The sequence below is a fragment of the Falco peregrinus genome, chromosome 6 (assembly GCF_023634155.1).
Source record: "Falco peregrinus isolate bFalPer1 chromosome 6, bFalPer1.pri, whole genome shotgun sequence".
In the NCBI taxonomy this organism is placed as follows: Eukaryota; Metazoa; Chordata; class Aves; order Falconiformes; family Falconidae; genus Falco; species Falco peregrinus.
In genome coordinates this window covers 43709688-43726912 of record NC_073726.1, presented here as the reverse complement: position 1 = coordinate 43726912, position 17225 = coordinate 43709688, and the positions used below count along the sequence as shown (strand labels likewise).

General features: G+C 36.9%; 1 protein-coding gene across 1 annotated transcript in view; it reads left to right on the top strand.

Annotated features, from left to right (window-relative positions):
• CNTN1 (contactin 1) overlaps window positions 1-17225 on the top strand; it is a 244612-nt gene that overhangs the window by 193544 nt on the left and 33843 nt on the right. The window contains exons 17-20 of the mRNA XM_055809008.1: window positions 4129-4287; window positions 7556-7705; window positions 11224-11294; window positions 16691-16925. Coding sequence (XP_055664983.1) covers window positions 4129-4287; window positions 7556-7705; window positions 11224-11294; window positions 16691-16925 — 615 coding nt within the window. The remainder of the gene's footprint in view (window positions 1-4128; window positions 4288-7555; window positions 7706-11223; window positions 11295-16690; window positions 16926-17225) is intronic.

The following is a 17225-nucleotide window of genomic DNA, read 5'->3' as shown; positions in this document are numbered from 1 at the left end:
AACACAGTTCTGCTTAGTGCTGAGTAATTCTCGCTGCCATTTTTGTCAGTGGAAGACTCAGCATCTTACAGGGACAAGGTTAAATATCTGATGAGATATGACAAAGGTGACATAGTTTCACTGAATTAGTAGGAAACGGCAACAGCAAAGTATGAAAACACAGAGCTAGGTTCCAGAGTGTCTCATCAATGAAACAGTAAAGGATAGTCACTGTTCATGCAGGCACATGAAGATATTTTGCCTGTCCACAAAACAATGTAACAGTTCATATGGATTGTCCTATGTGATCTTAGAGTATTAAAAGTGCAGTTGTGTTCAGAATTGCTAGTGATATTAGTGATATGGAGAAATAGTGTGAAATAGGGACAATGGACATCGATTGTGATTGTATATGTCTGCTCAAGGAATGTGGGTATGGTGACTGGTCATGGGTGTGGTGTCTGGTCACAGCTTTGAGGAGACACCTACCCTTCTTCCTCTAACAAAGGGGCTATTTATAAAAAGGATGAGAAAAGGATGAGAGACATTTCAATGTTATCTAGAGGAAGGGAGTGCTAATTCTTCTTGCTGGAGAAGATCAGATGGTCACAAGGACATGAATCACCTACAAACCTGCAAGACCACCACATTCCAGGCAAAGGACTGATAAGCTAATTAACATACGAAGCGAGAGTAAGCGGGTTTAGGTGACGAATATGTATAGGTGTTAATTGAATATTCATTTGTTTTATTGTATAAATGTGAGATGGTTCGTCACTTTGGGCATGCACGCTTGTGGAGGAGCGATCCCCTGTGCATCTGCGCGCAATAAACATACTTACTTTATAACTTTCGAGTTAGAGAGTCTAATTCCGTACGTCATTAGCACACTGAAGACTGTCAGCCTCCTGAGTGCAACAGGCCTTAATGACCCTGACCAGCTTCACCTCACCCAAGACACCCACCCATGCAACTGCCCATAGGCCCAGGAGCCCCATTAAGCTCAGCCCTGGACCTTCAGCCCCAACTGGAGCTATGTTACAGACATGCCCGCTTCCAGTTCTGCCTCTGGCCCTGCCTCCTGGGTGGGCTTCAGACCTATGACGTAGGTAGCACACCTCCTACATCCTACATGGATGGACTGCTAGGATATATGCAGTAGTTTGTCACCTGGCCGCACCTGATTCATTGCTTGCAGTACCTAGGACTGCCATATCAGCACCCAGCTCTGATCACTATATTCAGACCCTGCAGGACTGTGCCCCATTGTTGAAGGAACTGCCAGCCCTGGGGTTACTCATGGGTCCTGGCTCAGCTTTCCTGAGGGAGCAGCTGGCCCTTGTGTTTCCTGACACGTGCCATTTTCAGAAACTTTGATACTGAGATGAGAAGCTGTAAGAGATGTCTCCTAAGGAAAGAAGGATCTTGGAACTCATGAACCTTTTCATAACTTCCAGCTTCAGGGCTTCTGAAGTGAACAGTCTTGCAGAAGAACGGGTCTCTCAGGCCTTACCTGTGTGAGTCCTTAGAGCTGGGCTAGCAAGTATGCACATTACCAAGGTGGAGAATTGACTAACAATCCTCATCTTAAAAATCAGCTCTTAGCAACAACTTCTACTTCATACATCCTCCGAGAAGACTGAGACTGTTTCCGTGTTCAGGGAGATATTTATTCCTTATCTTGAAAGGGAGGTTCGAGGACAACTAATTACTGCATTTGCCACAATTTAAATTTTAATAGAAGTTGGTTATGAGCCATGCAGTAGTCATCTGATGTACATTTTTCCCAAGGATACTAAATGGGAACAGTTTTTGGCTCTTAGGAGAAGAAACAATCAGGAATTTGATTGTCAGTCATAGGCCCATAGCCCAGAGAGATTGTGTAGAGTGATACTGCTTATTTCTTTTTAAACAATCACATATATATTCTTTAAGGGGCCAGTCTACATTTGAATACTTTTGGAGTCAGGAAGGGGCACGCTTACTTGTTAGAAAGATAAATTCATTGAAACTGAGGAACAACAACGTATGGTGGTATATTTGTTTGATTCAGTTAATTTCATTTTATTCCTTTTGCTGAGATTTATGGAGAAAATAAAGAGCTCAAGCTGAAGATACATTTGGCACACTGTGTGGTTAGATCTGATGCAGAAATCTCAATGCATTCTTTCTTGTTGAGTTGTTTTTGTTTTGGGTTTATGTGGTTTCTCTGTAAATACTGCAGAGAAGTATACCCTGTTATTGTTAGGGTTTTTAATATGTTCTGGGACTTGTTCAGTCACATTGTTGGATAATTACCTGAATCATGTTGGCATATTACTATCTCTGAATGTGGAATCAGAAAATACTTCTCAATAGTTCTAATGCATTGTCTCTGTTTCTACACAACAGTTAATATATACCACATAACTGTGTATCATAAACCAGAAGCATAATAACAAAACCAGAACAGTCAATATGAAAAGAATGATCTGAAAATATCTATAGGCCAAGTTTATAAGTAGGTACTAAGCTTTGGGTTACAGTATTACTGTAAGTTTTAGGGTTTTTAGCACAGGTTACTGAATTGTGGTGTCATTTACAGATGAAGATTCTTCTACTCACATATGTATGTACCTGCATCACTCTGTTAGCTTTCTAGTCTGAAAAAATCACTAGCTGATCTCTACATTTTAGCCTTTCTTTTGAGGACAAGGCACAGCACAGAAACAATAAAAATGTTATCCACACAAAGCAGAGGTGTGGGAATAGTAGTAAATAGAAGAAAAAAATAAATTTGAAAAATTTAAATTAAAAATTAGAAAAATGCAAACGTTCACTTCAGCAGTTTTTGTCTGTTATTATTATTCAGAAATAAACCAGATGAAGTTTGGTGAAGAAATGTAACACCATTTATTATGTTTAGTGATAAAAACCTAAACAGGCAGGTTTTGGGAACGAGGCCTATCTCTTCAGATTTGAAGTACAACTAACCAACTTAGAGCCAAATAAGGATTGAGAGCAATTGCAGTTATTTTAACATAGCTATTTTAAGTAGTTGGTTTGAGCAGAAATAGTATTTAATTGAAAAGCATGGAGTTGAGACTGTGAACTAGTTTAGGACAAGCAGCTTCTACCTGTAATGATTTAGCTGGGTGTTGGAAGCATAGTAATGTGCCATCAAACCGACTTCTGTATTTAGTTTGTTACTTTCAATATTCGCTAGAGCTTTGAATTTTGAAATTTATCTTGCAAGTATCTGTCTTTTGAAGGAAAAGAAAATACTATTTAGAAATTATTGTATAGGTCTTTCTTGATGATCAAGAGTGAAAGGGCAGATGTGGAATGGCTATTTTGTGAGAAATATTTTCCCTTTGACAGCTTAGTGCTTCTGTTCCTTGGTGGTGGTTTTTGTGGGGTTATTCTGGTGGACAGAGTAGTTTGATTTCACCCATGTAGTTTGCAAGACTGCTTTTAGTTCAGTGGGTGTAGTTGATTCCACATTTTGGCATGGATTTTTGAAATTCTTGTTGTGGGAAGGCTTTTGTTGAACTGTAGAGAAACCTTATCTAGGTCTGTTTTTACTCAAATTTTATTAGTCTGTCGGAAGTTTGAATGTGATGATGGGTTTACCACATTGGGATAATATGAAGGAGGCCAAGAAAGAGGTCAATAGAAATGTCTTTCAAGATATGATTTTTCTTCAATAGAGAAATTACAAAATTTTCCACATAAATTGCAGTCAAGGCCAATATGGCACAAGCAGGAGTGTAGATTAAAGGTCGACTACCAATAAGGTCAGCATTAGGTGGAATTTAGGAAGGAAGATTTTGTATATTTTTGCTGACTCTGAGTTTATTGTTGTTTGAAAAAAGAGCAGCAACAGTTTCAAAGTATAATTTTTTCACTTAAGAAAATCTCAATATTTGCTCTTTAGGCAGGTATCATGGAAGTTTCATTTGGTAGTTGATAGATGCAAGACCAATTTATCCTCTGAATCCCTCTGTAGAGTACTGAAAAGTATATATACACTTTCAGTCTTTTCTTAAGTAGAAAGTGAGACTTGAAAGCCTTGTATCTCATAAACACAAGGAGGAAAGTTAGTGACCTGTCATTTTCATAATATTTAATTTGTGAATTGAACTACTGTTTTTGGGGTTTTTTTCTCAGGTCCTCCAGGCCCTCCCGGAGGTATAAGAATAGAAGAAATCAGAGACACTTCTGTAGCACTTACCTGGAGTCGTGGAACAGACAATCATAGCCCTATTTCTAAATACACTATCCAGTCAAAAACCTTTCTATCTGAAGAGTGGAAAGATGCCAAAACAGGTAGGAGTAATGCCAGAAGTAATAAAGTCAGTACATTTTAAAGTGTTTGATTTTAAGAAAGCTTGGCTAGTCAGAAAATAGTCACAATAAAATAAAACTTGGGATGTTATTAATGTCTACTACAGGGTTTGGGAGCAGGTACTGTCCTGTCAGTCTGTTGTCAGCAGGTTTGTTCCCAGCACTTGGAGGACCTGAACTGAATGTCAAGAAATATGGAAAAGAACAGACCAGAGTTTTTACCTGTTTTTTGCCTCTTTTCTTGCTGTTCGAAACATTCCACATCAAATACTAGAATCTTAAAAATGTATTTACAGGTTAATTAGAATGACAGACAGGGGTCTTCATTTCTGTATTTGTTATGCAGAAAGCTGGTTAAAATTGCTTGCTTTTTCCTTGGAGCAGACTAAGTTCCAATTGTGTTAAAACTGGCACCTCTAGAGAAAACGTAGCTAAGATTATCCTTCTAACCACTGGATGTCATCATTGTGCCACATAATTGCAGTTCAGGAGGCATCTACCTGAACACAAGGCATGCCAATGTATATTTCTTTGCAAGTTTTAACATTAATGCATAAATTATGAAAATATTTTTAAACTACTAGTATCTTTGAATGCTTTATGAAGGGTAGCCTTGCCATAAGCTATACAGAATTGTCCCACCAATATAATTCATTATGCCACTATGATAAATTATAACTTAAGTGCTTTTCTGTGGAATCAGGGCATCACCGCATTTCTAAGTACTAATAATACTAATAGTTTCAGTTGTTGTCTTTCATTTAAGTTGTCCCTTGAAACTATGGAGATAGATGCCTAAGGAATAGACTTTGACATATTGAACTGAAAATCTGTTACTTTTTTAGAGTTAAAAGTTAAAAATACTAGGCCTACTGCCTTAAATCATAATATCTTCTAGAATATGTAGTATATGTAGCTGTATTGTATATAGTTACTTCCAACAGACAGCAGTAGTGTATGACTTATTAGTGTGGCAAATAAACTTGGTGATTCCCCTGTCCCTTCCTGTCTCTTACAGCTTGTTCAATAGTTTGTGTAGAATAGATTTCCTTGAACTTTAAAAAAATAATTAATGTAGAAATCAGAGCTGTTCAAATAACTGATGATTTGCTTCATTAGCAATATACGCAAGAGGGTGGATCCTTTTAGACCAGCCTTTCAGGTTAAATTATCATTAATTTCCTATTCCTTTTTTTTCTTTTTAATTAAAAAAAAATGAATTGGGAAGAAATGAGGTTATAGGATGATAAAGGAATAATTTATAAACAGGTGGTGGCAACTCTGTTACTTCCTTTTGTGCAGTGTGTTACTGGAACAAGAAATGTGTGTAGGAGATACAAGTGCTGGATTCAGATCTTTCCTGCAGACACTTGAACCCACCTCTCTCACTCCTCAGGATGATTCCCTGTTTGCAGTGGTTTAGGCACAATGGGTTGCACTTCTCTGCATCTCAGAAGTTCTGCTTCACAGAATTAATGAGATGATAGTCATTCAGACATGCAGTCAGACTTTGAGTCTCAGCCCGTAGCATGCTGAATGGAATTCGCATCGTGAGTGTGGCAGGGAGGAATCTAGATTACTGAGTTCCTTTTTCAAGAAGCAAGCAGGAACGATATAAATTATTAATCGCTGAGAAGTTGAAATGAAGTTGCGATGTTTTCAAGATCATTGCTTTTTTCATGCAAACGACACTGAGAAATTTTGATTAATAGATGATTTCCTGAAAAAAATAGGTAAAATCACCATCACTGGCACCACTGCAAGCTTTTACTTAATTTCGGGGCTCCTCCCAGTTTGGTTCAATGATTACTTTCATATGAAAGAAGCATGATGAACAGTCCAAACTGATCTCTCATCTGTGTTAAGGTTGTCATTTAACACTGCTAATTTTCAATGTGTGGAACAAGAAAATATACTTTGGCAGTGCACTTCAGAAATATTATTGTTATTATTGCAACTACCATTATTCCCAAACCAAATCATTCATCTTAAGTTGCGTAAGACTGAGTGTGTTTTATGAAAGAAGTGTATTCTACTTCACAGTATGGAAATATGTATGAATGGGTTATGTAATAAGTTGTTTACATTTATGTTGCTCTTTCCAGTTAAGAGGATCAGATTCCCATTGTTTTTAGTACTCATCATTATTCTGGGAATTTATAGCACGGTAAGATTAAATGAAAAGATTGAAAGTAGCCCAGAAAAGGAATGCCAACTTTATATCATGGCTTGGATGCCGTAGGAGGTTTGCAATGGCTCTACTGACTGGACAGAAAAATACTTTGAGTAAAGATGAGGGACGGTGGTGAGCAAGTGGAAAGAAAATGGAAAGTGTTTTTCTTTCTCCTTCAGGGCTTCACTTTGGAATGAACAATTTAATGATCATTAAGTAGAGGAAAGTTGTGTCACCTTCCATTGCTTATGCTGCCATGCATGGGGTTTTTGCAGCCATTGCATTCATATTTTAATTTCAAATCATCTGCCTTTCCAGCTCAGAATATCTCATTTTTCATTTGCCTCTGAACCCAAGAATCTAATTTGACAAATAACTCTTGGCCCACACAATAAATCAAAATGTCTTTCTATAACTGCAGACAGCTATAGAAACAACCCCTATTGTCTGTGAACTGTAGACAGAGAGTCATGAGTTATGCATTTTATTTATGGTAAAGAAGCTCATCCTTATGACAGTAATAAGTCTTTTCACAGGAATTACAAGACCACTTACCCTTGTTGTTGATCAGAACTAGATAGCAAGTTGTAACATGCTCACTAATAAGTTGCATCAGAATATGACCACATTTTATAAACCACTCTTTAGCAATTGATTGAACCTTACATTTTCACATGTCTAGCCCTTGTCTATTTCATGCATTTTTATTTTACAGCTTTTGCATTCCAGTTTTCTCATTGTATTTGTAGGTTAAATGAAATTCTACAACTACAATATGTAATTAGTAAGGATATCTCATAACTAAATTGGTACTTCTTTTGCTAGTTCACACCCAGTTAAAACTTACAAGTCTATAAGGATTTATCCAAGATAGTGTCATACATAATTTCCAAATTCCCAGTCAGTGCCGTGAGTACTCCTTGTAAAATATGGTATTCCTAATGTGCAACACCAAGTTTCCTTCAGTTGGCTATGTGTGGTTGCAGAATAGTGGTAGTTTTGCTGAAATCAACCACAGTGTTGGCTGACTGTATTGTAAAAGTGCTGTTTTCTAAAGCAATTTCTTATTTTTTTTAGAACCATCAGATATTGAAGGAAATATGGAATCTGCTACAGTGATTGATTTAATTCCATGGATGGAGTATGAGTTCCGGATAATAGCAACAAACACTTTGGGGACAGGAGAACCTAGTATGCCATCACAGAGAATTAGAACTGAAGGCGCTCGTACGTAAACAGAAAATGTCAAGTTTTTAATGTGCTTCTTAATTTTCACATTTTTATTAATATATTTTCTAAATATTTTTTTAATTGAAATAAAAACCACTTTATAAGATGCAAGTCTAGGGAATATATTTTCAGCCACCCACTACTATAGATTTTAGTAAGCAGACTGTCCAGATGTGATAGCATCAAAGCAGACAGGAAAGAAACATAGTGATACAAATGGCAAATTTGCCTCCATTGCTGAAACAGAATCAGACTGTATCTTTCAGAGATCCACCACTGTATCTGTCAGTCAGGTCACGTGTTTATGAAGGCATGCACATGCTTGGTACCAGGGTACAGGACTTAGGAAAAAACATGCATGTGTTTAACAAGGAAAATGTCCATTTGCTCTTTGGTTTCTGTTCTAACTAAAGAATACATGACAGGATGTGTGTTATACTGGAAAATGCCATATTTCTGTGACTGAAGGTTTGGTCTTGTGTCTTCTTATTCCACGTCAAAGATGTGACATTATCCGACACAACATACGCTCTTATTAGTCTAATTACTCAGTGTTAAAATCTCAGAGCATATTTAAGGATATCCTGTAGGCTCAGGCATGTCCTTTTTAAAATGAATTCTCCAAAATGAGGAATTAGCTGTTATTATTCAAGATAATACATTCTGGTTTGACTGTACAAAGGAGATAACAGCAGTGCTTTAGAAGGTAACGTATCATTGCAAAAAGACTATCCAACAAAACTGGTATACCAGTATATTCTCCTTAACACATATTAGCACCCATGTGCAATCTAGATATATTTACAATTGTTGTCCCATAGCTTGAGATTTGAAATTAAAAATGCAAACCCAAAGGGTAAAAATTATTTTTTGCAATTATACCTGCTAGGTCATTGTATTGGTTAGCTAGTATTTTCAAAGTAAAATGTATTTGCATTGCTAATCTCAAAACATTTATTAAAAAGAACCATATTGGGTCCATTCAACATTTTGTTACTTAGAGAGAAAGGAAATACAGATTGGTTAAATTAATCTGGACAGGAAAGGAAAAGCCACATAACTTTATTACTAAAGTAAAAGGAAATTACTGCCTATAAAATCTACTATTTTCATCATATGTTTTATGACTCAACAGCTGTATTTGAAGGCCCAGGAATCTAAATGAGAAGTCTACACATACTTCTTGGAGCACCTGGTTCACAACAGACATTTTTGAAATGTCAGAATAGAGACAGAAAGGGGGGGGAATAATGCTCACAGGTGGAACAGTGGTAGTGTCCTGCAGTTTGCAGTGAGCTACGTTCCTGGTATTTGTTGTAGCCTCCCAAAAAAATTGTATATTCTCCAGTTTGGTAGCAGGATGCAATGCATTTGCAAGAGGTAATCTGTTTAGTCCATTGTTTGATTCCCCATGCACAGCACCATTGTCATCTATGACAGACTGTGACACATACTTGGTGAAACAAAGCAAAATGTTAATGTAGTCTTCCTAGGCATCAGTCAGCACTTCCTGCCATGCCAAAATAGGGTGTAAATCAGTAACAGTTTGCAGATGGACTTCTGTGCCCAAGTGCATTTTCTGCCAGGAGCTGGAATTTTTTATGAGTACCAACAACAGGATTTGGGTTGCACTGTCAACTTCCAGGGTACTACAGAAAGAGTACTGTGTGTGCATTTTCATGTAAATCTGAAGAAGGTAAATATTTTACTGCACTAACAACTCATATCCACACAGTGTAGTTATTTTTAACATTTGTTCTGTGTTAAACAGCAGCAACCAGTGCTGCATCTTTGTTGTACTGTATAAGTGACAGATAATGTCTGTTAATCTCAAATGTTATGGGTGTCTTTTTCAGTTTTGAAGTCTCCTTGTAGATAACTGTAATTTCAGTAACTTTTATTAGCATGCTAAGAGTGTGTGCTGTGATTTTTCTTTTTAATGAAATCTGCTTGCTTCATCAATAACACATTTCACAGTGAAGTCTTGAAATTCAGTGAGTCAAAGTCTGATTTTATGTATTTTAACTTCTGGATGCATTAGAGTAATTGTTGTATATGTACCTGTCTGAATTAGTAACCTGGTCTTAGTGGAAAGAGGAACCTGGGTTTAATGGTTTGGAGAATGAGGGAGGGTCTCTTGAAATGGATGATTAGACAGTCTTTTTTTCTCTTTTCTGGCATCCTGCGTATCTTTGACTGCTTAAGCATTCTAGCAAACCTCTGCTTCTAAATTAGCACTGAAGTTACATGCTTATAATAGATAGTGTGACTACTGTGTATTTCAGTAACAACAAGGGCAAGTAATACGTTAAGATTCCTCTGTCATGGTATGTATGTTTAGCCTCGTTCTCCACTAATTTGTTTTCTGGAAGACTAGAAATAAATAACACAAACCATGCACCGAATGCTGATTTCAATTTCAAATTTATTGTTATATATTTTTATTCTTTCTAAAAATTCTTCTCTGCTTTGTGTTTCTCCTCAGCTGACCCTCAGAGAAGGCCTCAGAAAGCATTTTACTTAAATAGTGCGAGAGCACTTAGAAACTGTCCCCTTACTATCTTGTAACGTTCATTGATTAGTGGAGAAAATACCTGATCATTTAAGAATTTTTAACACAAAGAACATGTTCATGTAGATAGGGCATATAGCTAATGCACGACCATCTGGGCCATATTTAAAGCACAATAGGTAGGTCACCATTTTCTAAGTTTTCAGCAGTACTTTATGTGTCCTCGGTATTGAGTGACAGCAAGTAAATACACAAACACCATAAAGGATGGCAGTAGAATCATCACACAGTGCAGAGTCTCACAGAAATGAGAATATAGGAATGATTTGTAATGGAGTCCTTCAGAGTATCCCGCTTTACCACTTGGCTGTGCGCTAATGATGGATCAACAGATTATATTTCATTACACAGAATATCAGTGTAAAATGCAATTAGTAAATTACTAAGTGCTATACCAGCTTCACTTGTGAGCATCTACCCATTCTGAACTTGCCAATCAAAGGGTCACGTACCACTAATCTAGAATGGGATTAGGATGCCAGTGCTTCAAAGATATATCCCTGGGTTTAACCTATCACATTGCGAGTAAATCCGTTGAAGTACATGGAACTGATTACACTCTGTTAAGGTAAATATATGTGCAAGTCCTGGGTGCTTGAGCACTTGCCGTACCAATGTCTGAGGAAACACAAGAACAATACGCAGTGCTTCTCTTAAGACCTATGAGGAGTGTTCTGTTTCTGAATATTCAATTAAATATTTGTAGAGAACATAGTTAAAAAGAAGAATGGTTGCTAGCTATGGTTAGAACTGGCATCTATCCTGCAGCAGTAGGTATACATTAGCCTTGGCCAGACCACAGACTCTCACAGCTATTACAGACTATCATTTTAATTCTGTGTGCTATGTGTGCTCATTGGCAGTGCTGGTGAAAAGTAAATAGTGATATTTTTACTGACTACATACTTTGTAGTCATTTTTCTTGTCTCTTCTGTTTTTCTAGCTCCTAATGTGGCTCCTTCTGATGTCGGAGGAGGGGGTGGAAGCAATCGAGAGCTGACAATAACATGGATGGTAGGTATTGCACTGAGAGGGCACAAAACTTGTATTTCTTTGTATCTGATCTCGCTCCTGAAACCCATGAATGTTTAGTCACTGGCTCCTGCGAGAGCAGGATTTGTACACAGTATATAGGTTTTCAGACTTTTCTCATAAAAATACATAAAAAGGAATGGGGAAGACCATATTTTAGATGCTTATGTATTGGACATTTCTAAAATATGAGCTAAAACATTTTAAGTATGTTTCAAAGAGATTGAAACACATACTATGATAATGCATTGATGTAAATGCTTTTGAAAATTCTGCATATTTTATCTTTCTTTGAGGCTCTTTTTAAAGTTACAGTCTGAACAGCATGCAGATTTGCTTACTATAACTACAAGCGTAATGTCTTGATTATGACTTCAATGTCCTGTGCACAGCTTCAGAAGCTTTATTAAAAAAAAAGAAAATGCATTACCATTCTATAAAATAGCCTGTCATAATTATTAACTGGAGTTTTAAAGAAATCCTTGTATATTGACATTTTATGTTTTATTTAATGCTAATGTGACTGATGGCACAAAACAATATTGCTTCATAGCACACTAGCCATTCATTGATATCCACATACTGATGGTGTTCTTTGAGCCATTAATTTTTCTTTAATGATTATGTATTAAGCAAAATAAAGAAAGGGGAGAAGGACAGAGATAAAATGTTAATCACAAAAATAATGGAATTAAAAGTTTAAAAAATCAGTGTTACTAGAAGACATTTTCACTAAGCAGAGTGTTTTGAAAAGTTCATCCCTCTCATGTACCATAGTATTCAGTCCATGATATTTTGTCTTTTTTAAAAGTCTTGTCTATATAGCTATATGCAGAAATGCTGTCTTCATTCTGGTATTGAAACAATGTTTACTTAAATTTACCTATACTGTAGGGAAAAGAGAACAAGAAAGAATGGAAAAGAGATAAGAATATAGGAAGGAAGCAAAACCCAGAACAGGAGAGGATGAGGATTTATAAGCAAAATTGTTGTGTAGGCAAAAGTTGCTGGAAGAGAGAGTTGAAGTCTTCTGAAGGGTATTTGGGAAAGCTAAAGAGAAGGAATAAAGTGAAAAAAAGCCTATCTGGTTCATGTCAGAGCCTATCAGTATCCAGTAAAAAGACGGTTACAGAAGCATTACCTCTCAAAGAAAGGCAATTAAATGCTATGCTTGAAAAGATTACCAAGTTGATCTTTCTATTGACCTCTCTGTCCACCTTCATAAAGCTATGAGGCACATAAGGTACGTTATGCCAGTTCTGTCTTTTGCAGAATAATTTGGTTTAGATGTAGCAGCTTATTTACCTCTATGAAGAGTGCTTTTTCTTGTGGGAAGTAATATAAAGATGTCCTAATTCCAACAGCAACTTTGTCGTTGTTGTGTAGGGATCCTCCTTGTGAATGTACAAATTTTACTCCATACGCATATTTCCTTCTTTTTGTATTTAAGGTTGACCATACCTCTTTAGAAAAGTTCTCAAGTATGACACAGAAATAGTCAGCCATATGTTTGGGCTAATAGATTTGGGCTTTCCTGTTTTGGTTTTCTTTTTAATTCAGCTCAAAATATTTATTCAGTCTTCCTAACTATTTCAGCAATCAATTTACCATACAGAAAAAATTTCTAAGTTTCTGGAAAAGGAAGATCCACACTTCTGTTAAACTATATTGAAAAGGTTATTGGTTAGTTCCACTAGCAATAGGTTAGGAAGTAGATGTGTCCTAACTGGTTTGATTCTGAACTGTGTTTATTTTTGAAGAGCCAAAGTCAAATGAGAACACACACAATGGACAGTTGCACAAGACCTAGATTATTTTATCATTTTTTCACAAGTGCTATCTTATAAAAACTTTAATAAACTACAGAGCTACTTCTTGCATTGCCTGTAAAGACCCGTACTCATGGCATTTTCAATATAGTGAAATTTTGGCTATGACCAAACTGAAAAAAAGAAAATTATAGTCAAGAGAATAGTGACTAAGGCAAGATCTGAAGTACAAGATCATTTCGGTCTTTCCTATACACCCAAGTAGATTTATATTCCAATCATTCCATCATTACCTAATGTCAAGCTTTTTACATCTGTTTTGTAATGAGTAGCTCATTTAGTCAGACAAATTAAGTATGGCATCAAGTATTTACTTCCCAAGAATCTTGAATACAATGTCTAGCAAGTGTTTTTGAATAGAGGCATTGGATTTATGGAGCCTGTCTGACAGACAACAATATATCTATCTGTAAGGCTAAGATAAAGGTGTATATTGATTCCCTCAAATGTGCTGACATTTGCATATGCTACTCAAAATAGTCCTTAATTAAGAACAGAAGAACAAAATGTATGGCAGGTTCACATTTTGCTGCCAACCCTCTTTCAGCTTTTGCTATGATTCATAAGCCCAGGTTGAATGAGACAGCCAGAGATGCAATCAAAGCTCTTCTAACTCTTGTTTTGAAAGAACTGAGAAAGAGCTAGGAGTGGCATGCCCATTCTTCCTTGTTTTCCCCCATTTGTCTTTCCCTCTTCTATTTTGTTTTTCAAAGTTTTTATTGGATACTACAAACTATTCAGCTACGTATACCTACTTATTATGTACAACTGTTGGAGGGCAAGCTGTTTTCAACATTTTATTTCAGACCTTCCAGAATATAATTTTTAAGCCAGTCCTGGCTTTCTAAAGTTTGCTCTGGCTAAAAATCATTCTGAGTCTAGGGCTGCATCCACGCTGCTTGCTTTGGCAGATGAGGTAGGATTCTTGTTTAAGCAGCTACGTACAATGACAGATTCAGAAGACGAGCTATCAAAGGTGACCCAGTCCGTGAAATCTACTTTTGAATTGCAAGGTTGCCTATGAATCTAAACTTCGGTACATGAAGGTACATTAGCTGTTCTGGGAAACTCAGCATCCAGTTTTTACCTAATCTGCAGTCAGACCTGAGGTAGAAAACCAACGAAAACATGCGTAATACCTTATCCAATAGGCACACTCAGAATAGGCCTGACACAGGAAAAAAATATGCATATAAAATAGATTATCTAGTTGTTTGGGTTGGGGTTTTTTTCATAGCTGATTTTTAGTTAAAGTCTTCACCTAGTGGCTTGTTTGCATCACAGCTAGAGACCAAATATCCATCTCTTTTTTCACGAGGGGTTTCTTGAATTTAATCTCTTGGCAGAGAGATAATTACCAATTATACTTAAGGCATTCATGTGTTCTCAGAAGTCATGTTGTAGGTAGCATGTTTCCACTATCTAAAACTTCATTATAATTCAGATTTGACATATATTGTCATTTCATCTGTGTTCCCTCAAAAAGCCAAAGAAATTATGTATCTAGAGAACTGCAGTCAGCTGCATCAGCCAGTTGTCTTCTGCAACATGGAGTCATCGTTAGAGTACCCACCCAGGAAGCAAGTGGCACTCAGGCCAGAAGATTGTCCATACGTACTGCGTGTTCTAGAAGGACTAGGGCCCTAACCCTGATCATGGTGTGCTGAGGCCACTTTCTGGTTTTCGGTTGAACTTAGCCGCTGTTCTGCTAGAGATGCAGTTAAATATGGGGAAAAAAGAACAGCAAGCAAGAGGAAACCTACTGGCTACTGAACTCCGCAGATGGTAAATCCTGTTGGATGCTGGTTCTTACTCACCCAACTGCTTGTATGCAATGATGATCCCATGCTGAAGCACTGTGTATAGGGAGCTTCATCTAGAACCAGCTTTCTGTCCTCAACCAGCTGAAGGCTGCCTGCTTTTAGTATTGCTGTTTTGTTATTCTTGTAACTTCAGCTCTGATGTTGCAGAGTAGTGAAACTTCACAGCAGCAACAGAGAAAATGGGATGCAATAGGATCTGACAGCTAGCATACCCAGGGCAAGGGTCAGTTAACCTTAAGTTGAGTAAGGCAGAAGTCGCAGCCTTTGGTCTAATTCTGTACATTTCTCTTGGAAGCTTTTTCATGAAGAAAAGAAGTTCCATCATTGTTCCTATGTCCTTCTCAGACATTTTTCAGATTTTGATTTCCAGCCTCTGTGTTTGGCTTAATTTTTTTCTTGTTGAATTATGTATACTAATGTTCTAATCCATGCATTATATTTCTGAAGTCAAAATTGAAATGTTTCTATTGTTCCAAAAATCCAATGTTTTCACCAATTATTTTTTTCTCAGAGAATCTTTGGAGTTTCATTCCAGCTTCAAACAAATACAAACATCAGAATTACTGAGCTAGGGGTTTTCTGGGCTTGTTCCACTATTAATATCTAAGGTCCATAAGTCCTTGCTCAGAATATCTCCATACATGTTGGCTGAAGTGCTACAGTAGTGGGCAAACACCTAAGGAGAATAATTAATTTCTCTTTGTTGCACTGATTCATGACCTTTGCCTCAAGATAAGTTATTTCATCTCTGTGAGGTTTACAATATGTAAGCTATGATGAAGGTGATGCAGGAAGGGTTTTTTTTAAAAGTTGCTTCCAGTCAGCCTTCAGATGCACTGATGAGCAACATGATTTTGACCCGTTGGGTGCACTGTCTAGCAGTTGTGTAAAAGACTCCATGCACTGAGGAGGGATCACTAAATGTAGAGCTTTGGTAAATGAAGGAAAATTCATTATAGTAGATTGTCTTTCATAATTTTATATTTTCCAGTATTCCTAGGTATAGGAAATTAGCTATAGTTTTAAGAAATATTTTGCATACGTTCCTTTTAATACTTATGCTGAAAGTGAGAATCATTTCACTTAAACTTTTTCCAGTTATAAACTAGGTAGGTAGTCTAAACCAGCAACTGGACCCACCTCCATCATCAGTGAGAAGTGGTAGGATGAATCATTCTTTGAACATGTCCATCCCTCTTCATCAGCTGTGCCAGTTGCCTAGGTGATCAGCTTTAGGTAAATTAATATAATTTGGGCCAGCATAAATTTTCTCTTCTCTCTCTCTGTTCCACAAGAGTATCTATCTACAGACATGTACATGGACCCATATACTTGCACAGTGTGTCTGTGTTATATATCCATTATCACTTACTCCTTAAGAAAGTCTTTTTCCTAGCTACAGCTGATAAAATTTTTAGTACACAGTCATTCTTGTTTTCTTTCTATAGGAGATAACGTGGTGTGCCTTGCACTGAGTTTGGGTGAGGAACAAGATCTTGAAATGTTTTAGTAGCAGATCTGCTACTACTGCAAATCTGCATAATGAAGATGGTATATTTTTAAAGGAGGTGGGAGAAAACCATAGAAGCAAACCAGGAGAAAATGAACTTTAGTTCAGTGTTTTTACAATGAACATGCCACGGCTTTCTGTATTATTTATTTTTCGTTAGAGATCCATTTGTTGAGATGGCTACAAAAATTAATGTTTTATCTTCTGCCTCTTTAGCCTTTGTCAAGAGAGTACCACTATGGCAATAACTTTGGTTATATAGTGGCTTTCAAGCCATTTGGTGATAAAGAATGGAGAAGAGTTACAGTTACTAATCCTGAAATTGGCCGGTATGTCCACAAGGATGAATCAATGCCACCTTCAACCCAGTATCAAGTAAAAGTGAAAGCTTTTAACAACAAAGGGGATGGACCATTCAGTCTCACTGCTGTCATATATTCAGCACAAGATGGTGAGTAAAGGTTCCAGATAAGTTTTACACTGAGGGTCCAGATCATTACTACCAACAATATATAGAGAACCTGGTCCTTGACACTGATTTATATAGCAAGGAATGTGTATATTGCTCCCACAAAACTCTCACAGTTGTTCTGAATAAACAGCTTCAGACTCTGTTTTCCATGTGATGCAGAGCACTTGATTGTACTTGCTGGCAGTGAGCAATACACAGAAGCATTCATGATTGTTCACAAAGCTTGTTAAAAGATTTAATAATTTTAAAAAAGAAATTATGATCTTCATATTGATTGCC